Genomic DNA, 15,906 nt, shown 5'->3' with positions numbered 1-15,906 from the left:
CCTGGATCAAACTGGATTTGCTGCGTTAGTTTTAGTAGATGCAGTAAGTCCTCACTTAATGTCATCCATAGCTGCTTGGAAACTGTGACTTTAAGTCTTATGATGTACAATGAAACCAGTTCCTTGAACAAAACATTGTTTCATTCAGTTTCATTTAATGTCAGCCAGTATTCTATTTTCTCATCAACCTTGCAATGAAACTGTATAAAAAATCTCCTAAGAGATTGTGCTACTTATACTCCCACTGGCAGTATAGGCCACTTCAGTTATTCCACATCCTTACCAAGGTTTGGTATTGGCAATTTGTATAATTTTAGTCATTTTGGTGAATTTTTAATGGTCAATATGACATCTAAAAATGTAATTAAGATTATATCTCTTTTCTGCTTTAAAACTTCTAGTAGCTTTTAATTTCACCTAGAATAAGGTATAACCCTCTTTTTATTGCCTATAGGAACTCCCTTTCCCCATGATCTAGTGCCTACCAACTTCTGTGACTTCATTTACCCTATATTCCCACTTAGTCACTGTATTCTAGTCACACTGGCTTCATTTCTGTTATTTTTGAAGTTCCCTAATTGTTTCCTACTTCAGAGAACTTTGTAGTATTAATAGTTATTTCTTATACAAGGAAAGCATTTCCCCTAGACATTTACCTGGTAGACTTGTTATAGGGCAGGGAGAGGGGCACCCCAGACCCCAGGCAAACCTGCCTACTCTAAATAGGTTCTGCCATCTGCCACATCAACACAAAACATGAGACTTTAATGGGAAGGAACTTTAATACAACTAGGAAACAATACAGGAAAGGCAAAGAATATAGTTTCTAAATCAGGTACCCAAAGTTACCTGACCCTTCATGGGTAAAAGTGCACCCAAGCAGCATTGGCCCAGAGCAAGGCCTCAAAGCCTGCCACAAGTCTAAAGCATCTTCCAGTGGGGACCCACAGAAAAGGGTCAGAAACAACCAGACAAGCCCGGAAGGAAAAGAGCAAAATCAAAATTAAGATAAAAGCCTCCATTGTCACCTCCCCACGGGTCTCTCACCCACATCTGTGTCACCCAGTCCACGATCAAAAGGCAAGCACAGTTTCTTTACGTGTCTCTCTGCTCCATGTGCCTCCTCCAGGTCTCCTTCTGGCTCTCCATCCTGCTTCCTTCCTTCCTCAGTCTCCTCTGCAGCTTCTTCTCTCCCTGCTCAGCTCTACCCTCCTTTTGTGTGGGGCAGGAAACCTGGAACCTCCCCCTTTCCTGGGGACCACCCTGTTACAGACTCCTTGTCATACTCGCCTCAGATACACTATTACTTCTGTAGTAAATTCTTTCCTGGTATCTTTGGTATCACTTCATATTTCATATCCTTCATGGCTTTCACCAACCTGAAATCATCTCAGGTTTTCTTTTATTTGTTGCTTTTTTTTTAAAATATACACACATATTTATTACAAAATAAGAAGGAAATACTCATGCATCTCAAGATTTCTTATTCAGTAGTTTTCCCATGTCTCCTGCCCCCTCCTCCAAACTCTAGACACTAGAACACAAGCTCTGAGAGTGTGTCTTCTGTTCTACAACCTTACAATTGAAGTAGTACTCAGTGTCATCTGGCATATGGTGGGAACTGTAGAAATGCTTAAGGAGTGAAATAATGAAGTGGTGAATGGAGCTAAAGGGAGAGATTAAGCCTAAGACTTCAAGAAACCAAATACTTTTAGCTCCACCTTTTTGTCATCCTGATGCTCCTTCCATCTCCGGAAGTCCATTTCACCCTAGCAGCTAGTCTACCACAAAACTGCTGCTATATATTCTCAAGTCTCTCAGAGAAGAAAAATGTGGTAACTTAAGAACCTTAAAGGCATAAAGACTTTGGCAGAGCCTGAAGGTACCGAAATCAAAATACCTCAAGATCTTCAGAGTTGGTCTGCTCAATATGCCTTGTTTTGGTATGCAGATTATTTTGAGCTGAAAACAATGAAAACCCTGGAGGCTAAGGAGTAGTTCTTTCCTTTCCCTAATTCATTTGACCTACACCTAATCAAAGAAGTAACCTAGAAGAATGTAGTGTGTGTGTGTGTGTTGGGGGGATGTGATTCTGAAGTAGGCTTATCAGATCAGGAAACAAGTCCTCTCTACCTGAGAAACTCATCCTTCCTTTTTTTTTTTTTCTAAAGATTTATTTATTTATGCATACAAGAACTGGGGTGCAGGCCAGAGATGCAGGGGGTGAAAGGATTCACCAGAGACGGAGTGGGGAGAAGAACAGGCAGACTGACTGAGATACACTGCTAAGGGGAGAAGTAGGCGAGGCAGGGAGGTCTGCTGCAGCATGTGGGTAGCTCCCTGGCTGGCCAGGGATTGAACTCGTGCTGCAGAGGCTGCAGACAGCTTCATAGTGCTGTGCTTTGCACCGCTGGGGAGGCCCTCATCCTTCCTTTTATTTATTTATTTTTTATTTTTATATTCCCCATACAATTGCAACCTTGATTTTGACCCCAATCCCTCCTCCCCAACCCATCAAAAGAGTGTCTCTGGTTCATAGTTGTTTGTTGATTTTGATTTTTTTCATCTTTCTGAGACACAGGGCAAGCTAGGAATTAGGCAATTTTAGGGACAGTGCAGGAGGGGACCTCTGAAAAATTTAGGGAGGCTTCAGAGATAAGGACAACCAAGGGAATGTAACCAATTCCACTGGGAAAAACAAACATCCCAGGACCACAGACAATACTGTTATCGTGGTCCTGGTTTTCTTCAGATGATAAAGATAAAGTGTAGAGATGCTTACCCGGAAGACTAGGCCATAAAGATAAAGATGTAACAAATGGGGAAAGACAAAGCTATTAGATAAGGAATGTGAAGATCCCCCACTCAGTAGCAAATTAAGTGAGACAGCGGGAGAACTAACCAATCACAAAGAGACTGGTGGAGCTTTAGAATAATTAGGGAAAGAAGGTATATATTCCCTGAGACACGACTCCACTTTGGCTTCCTTGGCCCTCCCAGGCCTGGGAGTCCCACTTTATTTCTGTTCTTTTTCTCCTCAATAAACTTATTCTTTCTCTAAAACACCTGCCTCTTCTCGCTTGCTTGCCTGAGCATCTGCGAAGTTCCTGCTGCAGCTTCATGAGACACCAACCCGTGGGGGTCTAGGGGCTGGGGCTCTGTGCTGCCCCTGCAGCCTGGGATCCGTTCCTGGCTGAGAGACTAGGCCTGACAATTCCGGTATCACTTCCTTTTAAAGATGAAGTCATCCCTTCTTATCAAGTGAACTTGTTACAGGGCAGGGAGAGGGCCCCCCAGGGCCCCCAAATCTGCCTATTCTAAATGGGTTCTGCCATCCGCCGCATTAACACAAAACATATGAGACTTTAATGGGAAGGAACTTTAATACAATTAGGAAACTATACAGGAAAGGCAAAGAATATAGTTTCTAAATCAAGCACCCAAAGTTACCCGTCCCCTCGTGGGTAAAACTCCATTCAAATGGGATTGGTCCAGAGCAAGGCCCCAAAGCCTGCCACAAGTCTAAAGCATCTTCCAGTGGGGACCCACAGAAAAGGGTCAGAAACAACCAGACAAGCCTGGAAGGAAAAGAGCAAAATCAAAATTAAAATAAAAGCCGCCATTATCACCTCCCCTCGGGTCTCTCACCCACATCTGTGTCACCCAGTCCATGACCAAAAGGTAAGCACAGTTTTTTCACATGTCTCTAGCCCCATGTGCCTCCTCCAGGTTTCCTTCTGGCTCTCCATCCTGCTTCCTTCCTTCCTCAGTCTCCTCTGCAGCTTCTTCTCTCCCTGCTCAGCTCCACCCTCCATTTGGGTGGGGCAGGGAACCTGGGGACCATCCTGTTACAAACTCACCTTCTTTACTCTTGGTGCCTCACTCTTCTTAAATCACCTCTTAGTTTATGATTTAAAATTCTCTTTAACCCAATTGAAAACTTCCCTGTCAGCATGTTATTGAATCGATTTTTCCTTTGTTAACCTGATGATGTTTTGATCACTCTACCAGCCTGAGGAGAACCCAGAGAGGCAGGGTAATTTCTCCCTGGGTGCCAACTAGTACGGAGCAATGGGCTTGCTGCAGTGTGCATAGAGGTAATTATGACACCAGCTTTGAGAGAAGAAAGGGTTTTATTGCAAGTTATTGGCAAGAAGATAGGAGGGACTACTCAAATCTGTCTTCCTGAGAATGAGGTTTGGGGCAATATTTAAGGGTCTGGGGAACAAAGAAAGTATTAAAAAAATGCAAGTTTGTAGAGTGTGATTGGTTGTTTTCAGTTAAATCATGAAGTAACTTGAATTTGGCTTTAGAACTGTGATAAAACTGAGCACCCCTTGCTCAGAATACTGTCCATTTAACTATAAGCTGGACACCATGGATCCCATTTCCTGCGGCATTTTCATTCTGGGCAGTCAAGGGGTCGCCTTGAGGACAGCAAATGCTCTCCTGGGCTTGTATCTCAAACAGAGTTTCTCAATTTCCGAGAAATCTGGATCCCTTCTCCTCCCCCCTACTTAGGCGAGGGTTGAATATTTGTCCCCTTGTTTCACTCTAGTTACCCAATTTTATGGTCAAGCTCTGCTGTTCTTGCAAGATAAGCAGAGATAGGGTAAAAAAGCTTAAACAAGAAAATGGTGGGATGGCAGGTTACCATGGTTGCAGGGTAAGTGCCAATCCCCCACCCCAGCCTAATACTGGATTTTGGAAGATTTGATTGTGATGTGAACGTATTTCTGCTTCATTCTCACTGGGAAACTTTACCTGTAGGTTATTTTCAATGGAAAATTATTAGATATTTAGTTACAACAAGCAACAGCTACTATGCATTACATAAATAAACATTTGCATATGAAAACTTTAATTAAAAAACATTGGCCTGATACTTTCTGAATATGCATCTACACATTCTGGTCTGAATACTACTGGGGAGGAAGCTAATTTTCCTTTACCCTTCTAATTCTGTAAGATGGACAATAATAAAATTGACAGAAGAGAGATTAGCTATAGAAAAGATAAATTTTAATTACATGCCTATACATGAAATAATTGAATGTGTTATCTGGTCATTCCAGTGAGGTTATAGAGTCTCCAGAAAGGGGACAATACATTTATGAGGGTAAAGCAGAACAAAGAACTCTGTGATTTAAAGAAAAAAGATTTTGTTGAGTTTATCTACACACACTTCAGGAAACAGACTTTGCAAGACCTAGCTAGCTAAGGGTGATAAGGCTGTCTGTCTTTCAACCTCTAGAACCTCACTGAAGATTTATTTCCTGTTTTTTTTTAAAGGAGATAAATACTTAGGCAAAACATAATCCTTAGATCTTGTCTTAATTTCTTTTTTTTTAAAGATTAATTTATTTATGGGCCTCCCCGGTGGCGCAGCGGTTGAGCGCTGGGTTGCCAAGCTGCCTGAAGCCACTGGGGCGCAGGTTTGATCCCCGGCTGCTCCCTGGCCACCGGAGGAGGGTCCCACACCTGAGCGCAGATCTCTCCTGCAGCCTGCTGCTCCCCTCAGCAGTGTGCTTCGGTCCTTCTGCCTGCTCTGCTCCCCGCTCTGACTCTGGTGAATTTTCTCACCCTCCGGCACTTCTGACTGTCCACAAGTGCTTGTATAAATAAATATTTAAAAAAAAAGATTAATTTTTTTATGCATACAAGAGCTGGGGTACAGGCCAGAGATGCAGAGGGTGAGAGGATTAACCAGAGACAGAGCAGGGAGCAGAACAGGCAGAAGGACTGAAGTACACTGCTGAAGGGAGCAGCGGGCAAATCAGGAGAGGTCTGCTGTGCCATGTGGGTAGCTCCCTGGCCGGGGATCGAACTAGTGCTGCAGAGGCTGCAGACAGCTTCATAGGTTGCGTCTTAACCCCTTGTGCCACCAAGGAGGCCCTTCTCTTAATTTCTTCCAATTTAAAATTATCAGCCTACGCTTAGGCGCATCCTGTGGCAGCCTGTGTTTGTCCCCAACAGTACAATATAGACTGAATGTAAAGTTCAATCAATGTGAACTCAGTAATGTCTCCATTACACACAGATGCTTGCTTTCCTCCTGCTCTCAGGATAAGGCAATGAATCTGTACAGAAAGTGACTTTTTTTAATAAAAAATAAACCCATAAGTCAATTGAAAAGAGTCCATTATCTGTGGCTGATCACTAGTGGTTTAAACATTCAAGAATATTCCCTTTGGGGAAAAAACTGGACAAGGGGTTAATAGGACAATTACGATAAATAAAACTCTATGCTTATTAAAGGCATGTTTTTGTCAAACACTTTGCTAGGGTGGTTTTAGAAATGTCACCTCTAAAATGTGGACCAATCATCACTATCTTACAAATAAGAGTGATACTGGGGTTTGAGCTCCCTGTAAGGAGAGGACAGGACAGAAGGTCAAAGCATATGAGAAGTAATTTCAAACAGAGAACACATGAATGGCCAACTAACACAGACAAAAATGTTCTATCTTACTAGTAATTAGGGAAACATAAAACAAAACCACAAGATAGCCTTTGTATCACCAGTCTGTCAAAACTGGCAAAATGCAATTATCAGATATTACCAAATATTGGCAGGAACATGAAGCCTTTTATTATTTTCTAAAGGATACTAATCTAGAGAACATTAGGGATTTTCTAATTATGTCAACGACACACCTAGCCAATGATCCTGTAATTTCACTCACTACACAATCTTTTAAAAAGCCACAAATTTGAAATAATCCAAATGTCCAAAAGAGAAGGCTACATAAATTGGGGTATACTCACAAGATGGACTACTACAAGGTAGTGACCTTGAATGAACCAGAATAATACTCCTTAAAACATTTGAATCTCACAAATATAATGTTGAGTGAAAGCACTATACAACCCTGCTTTTAACAAAAGTTTTGTAGCCTAGTAGCATTTTTTTTTAAATAATAAATTTTATTTTTATATTCCCCCATACAATTGCAAACCCCCCATTCTGACCCCAATCCCTCCCCTCCCGCCACCCAAAAAGTGTCTCTGGTTCATAGTTTTTTGTTGATTTTGATTTTCACTTTCTTATATTCATTTTCCTGGTCCCTTATTTAAGTTTTCTAGATTCCTGCTATCAGTGAGACCATCCGGTATTTTTCTTTTTCTTTTTGGCTAATTTCGCTGAGCATGATCCCTTCCAGCGCCATCCATGTTGCTGCAAATTGCATGTGTTTATCTTTTTTGAATGCTGAGTAATATTCCATGGTATACATGTACCACATCTTCTTGATCCATTCATCTATTTTTGGGCATTTGGGCTGTTTCCAAAGCTTAGCTTTTGTAAATACTGCTGCTATAAACATAGGGGTGCAGGTGTTCTTTGGAATTGATGTTTCTGTGTCCTTTGGGTAAATACCTAGGAGTGGAATTGCTGGATCATATGGAAGCTCTATGTTTAGTAGGTCCAGAAATCTCCACACAGCTCTCCATAGTGGTTGGACCAGTTTGCACTCCCACCAACAGTGCAGAAGAGATCCTAGTAGCATTTTTAAAATATTAACACCTGTTTTTGTGTGTGTTGAGTTGGGACATAAAACTTGCAAAATAATTATGTGCCCAGGAACCTCATTTAATGCAGGACATAGCAAATATTGACATACATAAACTCACAGAAACAAAAGCACTTCCGAAATCTCAATAATTTTCAAGATTGCAGAAATTTGTATCCACTGGCCTCCAGCCTCTCACAGAGAGCTTTGCTGGTAAAGAAACTGCATTCCTTTCTCTGCTTCTATGGCCACTAAGTCTCACTGTCTCTAATCCCATAAAGACCAACAGGAATAGCTTGATCAAGAACCTGTTCAATGCGGATTACATTTTGTATTATTTTCCAAGTTTCAGAGCCCTGAAATTTAGGGTTCTGAATTCTGAGAGATCCTGAGGGATATCTCTAGTACGTTGCTTGATGGTCAGGGCGAAGGATTTCTATTTGGAAGTTTAGACAGGAACAGTGTTCTATTTTAGGTATTTGGGGATTACTAAGAGATTTGTCTTACAAAGGTTAACAAGGATCACTCAGGCAGATGAATGAAATTCCTTATGGCCTTTTGGGATGACTTGCACTTTTGGGGAATTTTCTATTTGTCAATACAGGGCATGTAGTAACTGCTCAAACAGTATTTGGAGAGGAGTGAATAATGCATTTACAGGGGCAATTTGGAATAGATTGAAGCAATCACCGGTGATAGAGATCTTGTTAGCTGCCAGAAAGCCAGGCAAAAAGTCTTTCAACCCACTCCCTAGCGTGACGTCACGTTTCTTCCTACCTCTGGGGAAGGTAAGCCTGCCCGGCCCACAGCGGTGAGGAAAGAGCCTGAAGTGGAAACGCCTTAGGAGTCTCCACTGTCCAAGAAATCCTGCACTCTCCAATCGCAACAGGCAGGTGAACACTAGTCTGGGAGTCTTCTGGATGAGCACACTGGGATTGGGGTGCCGAGGGTGGGGAAAGTTTAGAAGGGAAGAAATGGTAAAAATATGCGCGACTCGGGGCCAGAGGTCGGGACTGCCAAGCGGTCCCAGACCGACTGGGTTCCTGGGCCTCTCCAGCGGCCCTTGGGCTCGTTGGCCTTTTTTCTGCCGGCCTAGCCTTTGCCAGTTAGGCAACAGCTGGCCTCTCTCCAGTGAGCAGGTGCTTTCGGCTTCCATCTGCATCGCCCCACCCGCGCGGATCCCGAGACCAAGGGCCGGCAGCGAAGGTGGACGCGGGCTGAGCAGGGCTGGGGCCGGGGGTCGGCGCCAGCAGGAGACCCTGACCCTCCCCGCCAGCACCGGCCGCCGCCCGAACCTCCGAGCCAGGTGGCAGAAAGGGATGCCAGGGGTTGCCAGAGGAGAAGGCGCATTCTGGCGGAACCGACTCCACTCCACTCGCCTGACTGCTCCCCACCCTCGGAGAGGGTTCCCAGGATTCTGGAGGTCCGGCTCCAGGAGTGAGGCAGGGGGTGGGGGTGGGGAGATGGGGGTGGGGGGTGGGGGTGAAGGGTGGGGTGGGCGCCAGGGAAGTAAGCAGAAATTTTTGGTGCGCACGTGCGGTAAATGCAGGTCCAAAGATGGAGGGTAAAGAAGTAAAGAAGAGGCAAGGTGCCCTGGTTTGGGATCTCTGAGATTCAAAGGGCGCTAAAGCCAACGCGTGTCTCCCCAGCCGCTTTGCTGCCTCCCACCCCAATTTTTTCTTTTCTCCTTGTAGTGCCGCGCGGGGATGCTGTCCTTGCTGGTCGTCGGCGCGTGCAGCGCTCTATCCCTTGGCATCCGAGCAGGTACGGGGTTTGTCCCGGGTTTCGGCGGTCGCCCTCACCTCTGTGCCCCCCTGCAGCTCTGCGCCAACCCCCCGGGCGCCTTCGGGTTGGCAGGACAACCAGCTTTGGTGAAAAGGCTTTGGGCGGTGCGACCCGCGAAATTCCGCGGAATGGGGAAAGCGCCAAGTTTCTCTTGCAAGTGTCTGTGGCTCAGCGCCAAATTTGGTCTTTGAGCCATGAGGTGACTTTGGAGAGAAGGACTAGTTAGGCTCATTTGCAGTTAATGCTTTCGTTCAAATGCGCAAGTGAATATAGTACTGCTTGTTGTATATGACAAATGTAAAAACAAAGACCCCCATCAGCAGAACAAATTTCTTCCAAGAAGACCTAAGCAATTTGGTGAAGATGAACTTTAAAGTGAGTGGGTTTTTTAACAATCCTTTTTGGTATAAGAAATGCATACCTTTTATTCAAGATAGGGCAAAACAACTGGTGGCAGAGCAGAAAAAGAAAAAAAGGACAAGGAGGTCTCAGAATAGAACACTGACTTTGACGGAATAAGAGAGAATTAAATGTCCTTTGAATATAAGGGAAAGAGGGAAATCACTTCGAGTAGGGATAATATGTCTTCTGAGTAGGAAACCTGGCAAGTTCCTTTCTTTATGGATACATTTAAACACCTTCCAGTGATGCTTTCAAATCAACAAACTATTTTTAGGTAATTCCCACACTTAGGAAACTCCAGAATAAAATTTCGTCTTGGCTAGAAAATTAAAGAAGCATTTGTTTAAATTTATAATAGCATTTAAGTTCTCTTATATGATTGTTTTTCCCTTTCTTTCCCTAGATCCATGCAACGATGTTAGTATGCAAAATGAGACGCCTTCAGTAGACCAGCCTTTTGCTTTTAATTGCACATATCCTCCTCTAACATCTGGGAAAGTCCACGTAACGTGGTATAAATATCCCAACAGAACCCCAATATCCAAAAATATGCAGTCTAGAATTCACCAGTACCGAAACTGGATTTTGTTTCTCCCCCTGGCACTGGGGGACTCTGGGATCTATCAATGTGTTATAAAGTAAGTTCCTCATTTAAAATAGAATTCTCTCTCATGTATAGCACTATATAATGATATCTGATATAAATATAATATTTATAATTCTTTTAGATAATTTCTTAATACATTCTTAAATGAAGGAAACTCAATGGGGAGAATAAATAATACTTTTACAGTTGTTATAAGACTCTTTCCAAAGAACACATTGTTAAGCAGGACAGATTTATAAATCAGTTACTGGAACATGAAATGCAATTTTTCCCATTGACCAACTTACAAAGTCTGTTTATCTCAATATTGATGCCTCCTTTCCTGGAAGGCCAAGTTTTTGTGACAGGTGGTACATTCAAATAGGAATAAACCTCCTTCTAGTAACTTTTTATCAGGAATTTAATGGAATTTAAATGCTAGTGGAATTGAACAGTGACTTAGCATCAGATATGTTTCATGCTAAATCCTGTGCTAGGAAGTGATATAAAAGCATAACATGGAGAGACATTTGAACCTTGTGGGGACTGTGGTGAACTTGAAGTATATGGCTCACCAAAGGTGGCAGTCTATTCAGCTCAAGTCCATTTTCCAATTTTTTAAGGGAACCTGGAAAGTAGAGTGAATGTTCTGTGTGTATATGCTTGTGTGCTCAAGTGTGTGACTTCAGTTTATAAAACACACCTCTGGACCAAATGTTGCTTGAGGGCTCCAAGTTTGTAATCCTTTTACTAACTTGCTTGACCTTAACAAATTATCTGACATCTCCAAGTCTTGGTCTTCTTTGCAAACTGGAAGTAATGCTTACCTGATAGGCTTGAAATGAAAATTAGCTGAGATCATGTGCAAAGTTGGTCCTCCAGAAATGTGGTTGCATTCTTCCTCTCTTGCTTGGGTTTGGTGGTATTAGCCCTCTACTTCCCATGTCCCAGTCTGAGTCTGGCCAGATTCCTCATTTCCGAATGTGAGATTGGTGGGGTACAAAATTACTTAGTGACATCCAGTGGAAGTAGTTGTCAGTTGTTTGTCTGATGCCTTTCCATAATTTCACTTACTGTATAGATCAAGCTTTTGCAGTTTGTGGAGATCAGTTCTCTTGTTTTATTCTAGGCTCTGAATTAACTAGAGTTGGAGATTGGAGCTCACACAATTTCTTCTGAGTGTCAGAGCTACATTTAAAATATTTAAATCTGGAAGCTGTAAAATGAGGGGAAACACTTTCACAGAAAGTAGAAAAGCAGACATAGATTTTTCTGTTATGGAAGAAATTGGCACAACCTTTAATATCCAGATATGAGGCCTATTTAGTAAACTGTATATTTTAACTTAGAATTTCACATTTACATAAAAATTGCAAGAACTGTATAAGGAACGCGCCCTACCCTTTATCTAGATTCCCATTATGTAGCATTTTGTCACATTTACCGTATCATTCTCTGTCCCCACATGTTTATTTTTTCCAGATCATTTGAGTTGTATCCATTATGCCCATTTACCCCTTACTGTCTCAATGTATTTTCCCTATCAAAAAGAATATTCTCTTATATTACATTCAGAAAATTTAACTATCACTTTTATCTAATCTCCAATCCATAGTCTAATTTTATCAGTCCTTTTGTAATATGACCTTTATTACTCTTTTTTTTCTTTCCTTTTCACTCTGATCTAATACAAGATTGTGAATTTCATTCAGTTGTCCTATATTTTTAATTTATTAAACAGACAGTTTTCTGTCTGTTTTTCATGATATTGGCATTTTTAAAAGAGAACAGGCAATTATTTTTCTATGTTTCTTAATTTGGGTTAACTAGATATTTCTCTATGAGCTGGTTCAGGTTTGGCCTTTTTGACTTACTAAGGGCTGTGTCTTTCAACCCTAGGCTCAGGGACATGGTGTCTATTGCCCATCTTCTGTGATTTTCATTTTTTTCACTTAATTAAGGTGCTGTCTAGTGTTTTTACTATATGCATACTTTTCTTCCCCTTTGCAATTGATTTGTGAGCTGCGTATTGTCTTGTTTGAAGCAGAGGGTTTGCAAAGTACCTTGAAGATGATTTGGAAAAACTTGAAGGTGAACAGAATCATTTGATTTGGGGATAGTTTATGAGGTTTCAATCTGCCTTTTTTTTTTTTTTTTGCAGTGATACAAACATGTGTCATAGCATACATGTAAACCTAACTGCTTTAAAAAAACAATGGTGTGGCCCTTCCAGAAAAGGTCAACTGGATTTAGCAGATGAGTACAAACAAATATTATATGTTGGAAAAGATGACAGTCTTACATGTCATCTGAACTTCCCCAAGAGTTGGAATTTGGATTTAATAGAGTGGTATAAGGTAATTGTTTTCTGTTGTTATTTTCCTCCTTTTATTCAAAACCTACTTGTTTTTTAAAGTTTAAGGCAGGATTTTAGGCAGAAGTGATGAAGAGATTTGCATACCTAAGCTAGATTTATTAAATAATTGCTCTTGATAATTTTATCCTGCTGATTATTTTTAAATTTATGGTTATTATAGTTTTGTATTTTTTGTATCTACCATGTCTTCCAATTATCCTTATTTTTCAGGCTATCTTTGGTTTTTCTATTTTTCTAAGAGATGAATTAGTCTGTTTGAATGGGTGCTATACATGTATATGATTCAATAATCACAAAATCTACAAAGTCACCTCTTGGTAATTCTCCTCCTACTCCATATCTGCCCTGGATCCATAACCCCCTTCCTAACATATGGGTACTATCATTAATTTATTGCTTTCTTTGCATTATTTCTGTACAACATATGAGAAAATACATCCACATGTCTTAATTCTTCCTTTTTAATGCAAACAGTGTGTCCTGTATTCACTTTTCTGCACCTTATGTTTTCACCTTCAAACATTCTCTTTCTTGACTATACTTGCAGAGGATGACACATAAAGTATCATCCTTGGCATGGAAGAGCATAGTGATCATAGTGATTTAAGCCTGGAGTTAGTTCCCCCCTAATTGGGCTTGTTAGCACTTGCTTCAATCATCTGGGTTGTGAGTTTTTGTTGTGGAAAGGTTTCATCTGCTGATTCAGTTTCTTCCATAGTAATTGGGAATATACAATTTTCTTTTTTATTCTTGAATGAATTTTGGTAAGATTTTGTTTTCTAGGACATTGCCCAACCCATTAAGTATTTTAAATACTGGCATGAATTTATCATGTCTTCTAATGCCATTTCTATAAAAGGCTTTCCCTTTTAAACTTTTTTATAACACATTTGTTCTCCCTGTGTGTCTCTCTTGACCTCTCTCACACACACATACACATTTACTTAATTAGATTCCTAAGAGATTTGTTCGTTCTATTACTCTTTTTTAAAAAATCAATTTTTGGCCACTCTATTATGTTTCACCATATTTAATTTGTTGCCCTTTTTCTCTGTTATAAGGAGTATGGCAATGAGTGTCCTTATGCTTGCCTTTATTTTTTTTTTAATTTTTAAATTTTAATTAATATTTTATTTTATATAATTCTTACATCATTTTTCATTTTTGCACAATGTATGCATTATTATTTTGGTTATATTCCCCATACTGTCACACCCCCCTTATTTTGACACTAGTCCTTCCTCTCCCCTTCGCTTCCCCCATCCCCCACCCCAGTGTGTCTCTTGTTTATAGCTGCTTGTTGATTTTGATTTTTACTTTGTATTAATTAGTCTTTTTCCTGGTCCCTTATTTAGGTTTTCTAAATTCCTGCTATGAGTGAGACCATCCAGTATTTTTCTTTTTCTTTCTGGCTTATTTCGCTGAGCATGATCCCTTCTAGCTCCATCCATGTTGCTGCAAAATGCATGTATTTATCTTTTTTGATTGCTGAGAAATATTCCATTGTGTATATGTACCACATCTTCTTGATCCAGTCATCTATTTTGGGGCATTTGATGAGATACCATCTTACACCAGTGAGAATGGCACATATTAAAAAAAACTAGCAACAACAAATGTTGGCAAGGTTGTGGAGAAAAAGGAACTCTCCTGCACTGTTGGTGGGAGTGCTAACTGATCCAACTACTATGGAGAGCTACTTGGAGATTTCTTGACCTACAAAAGATAGAGCTTCCATATGATCCAGCAATTCCACTCCTAGGTATTTACCCAAATGACACAGAAACATCAATTCCAAAGGGCACCTGCATCCCTATATTTATAGCAGCATTATTTACAATAGCTAAGCTAAGGACAAAACCCTTATCCTTGTCTTTGAATGAACACTTGCCACTGTGAATTTTTTAGGGTACCTCATGACTAGCTTTAGAATTGCAAGATTATAGGATATGCAAATGAATGAAATATTCAACTTCATTGATGTTACTTCTTTGAGAATGAAGCTTTCAGTGAATAATGTTTTGGTGGAAGACAGAGGGAACTATGCATGTCTAGTGAGACTGACACACACAGGCAAACAGTACAGTGTTTTAAATAGCATTTAAACACTGGAAGGAAATGCTTCCAAGGCAAGGTAACTACTGAACTATATGCTGATACAGAGCTATGAAAGAGAATGGTGTTTAGGGACAGTGTTTAAAATTTAGGGTGCATTCAAGAGTGGGGTGTGGTGATACTAGAAAGTAGAAGACCATCTATGTTAACCTATACTAGGCTTTTCCCCACTTAAAGGATTTTTTTTTTATTTTTTTAAAGATTTATTTTATTTTATTTTTTTATTTATATAACATTTTATTGTTATATTCCCCATACAATTGCAGCCCCCCCATTCTGACCCCAATACCTCCCCTCCCGCCCCCGCCCCCCTAAAAGTGTCTCTGGTTCATAGTTTTTTGTTGATTTTGATTTTCACTTTCTTATATTCATTTTCCTGGTCCCTTATTTAAGTTTTCTAGATTCCTGCTATGAGTGAGACCATCCGGTATTTTTCTTTTTCTTTTTGGCTTATTTCGCTGAGCATGATCTTAAAGGATTTTAACAGCTACTTCCAACATCAATGTAGTGACATGATCAATTTTTTCATTTTCGTAGAGTCTTCAGGTATGAAATCATTAGAAGGGTTTAAGAATGACTATTTTAGAAATTTAGTTCAAAATGGGAGTCATTTAGGAGACTATATGATGTAGAAATAATAGAATGGGGAAGGGGAGGAGGCAGTGAGTGGAGGGAATTAATTGCTTTCACTTTTACGATGATGGAGAATAAGGTCTGATTCTGTCTGAGCACAATTGATATGGTCATGAGAAAATTCAAAACTTGAACAGTTAGATTTTTATCTAATAAAGAGTTTCCATGTTTGTTTCATCTACTGTAGCATTTTTGAGCTTTCTGAGGACAGCTACTGCATTTAATTCCTGCATTACCAGGGCCTCTCACAGTGGTAGGAAGAACAAAAACTTAAATGTTTGAGAGAACAAGTAAACTCAGTTATCCAAGAAGTCACTCTGTAGAATGGTGCCTCCTTAAGGAAGGGGAGAAGGTTTGATAAAGCTTAGACATGGACCTGTGAGCTGGAAGAAATGACCTTTAGTATAAGATATGAGCTTATTATGTCTGTACAGGTGAATGTTGAGGTCAGTCCTCTGGGCATTTACTGAGGTTGGCAAGTGAGAAAGGTTAGCTAG

At 40.6% G+C, this 15,906-nt stretch overlaps 1 protein-coding gene across 1 annotated transcript in view; it reads left to right on the top strand.

Annotated features, from left to right (window-relative positions):
* Positions 1-6,771: 6,771 nt before the first annotated feature.
* The window catches only part of IL1RL2 (interleukin 1 receptor like 2), a gene marked incomplete at its 5' end in the record, with an annotated part of 29,952 nt that continues 20,817 nt past the window's right edge, over positions 6,772-15,906 (top strand). Inside the window, 4 exons of the mRNA XM_084234793.1 lie at positions 6,772-6,786; positions 9,206-9,275; positions 10,102-10,336; positions 12,446-12,641. Coding sequence (XP_084090919.1) covers positions 6,772-6,786; positions 9,206-9,275; positions 10,102-10,336; positions 12,446-12,641 — 516 coding nt within the window. The remainder of the gene's footprint in view (positions 6,787-9,205; positions 9,276-10,101; positions 10,337-12,445; positions 12,642-15,906) is intronic.

This window comes from Talpa europaea, assembly GCF_964194135.1.
Source record: "Talpa europaea genome assembly, chromosome: 6".
NCBI classification, from domain to species: domain Eukaryota; kingdom Metazoa; phylum Chordata; class Mammalia; order Eulipotyphla; family Talpidae; genus Talpa; species Talpa europaea.
Note: the sequence above shows the minus strand (reverse complement) of the source record. Positions and strands in the feature narration are given on the sequence as shown.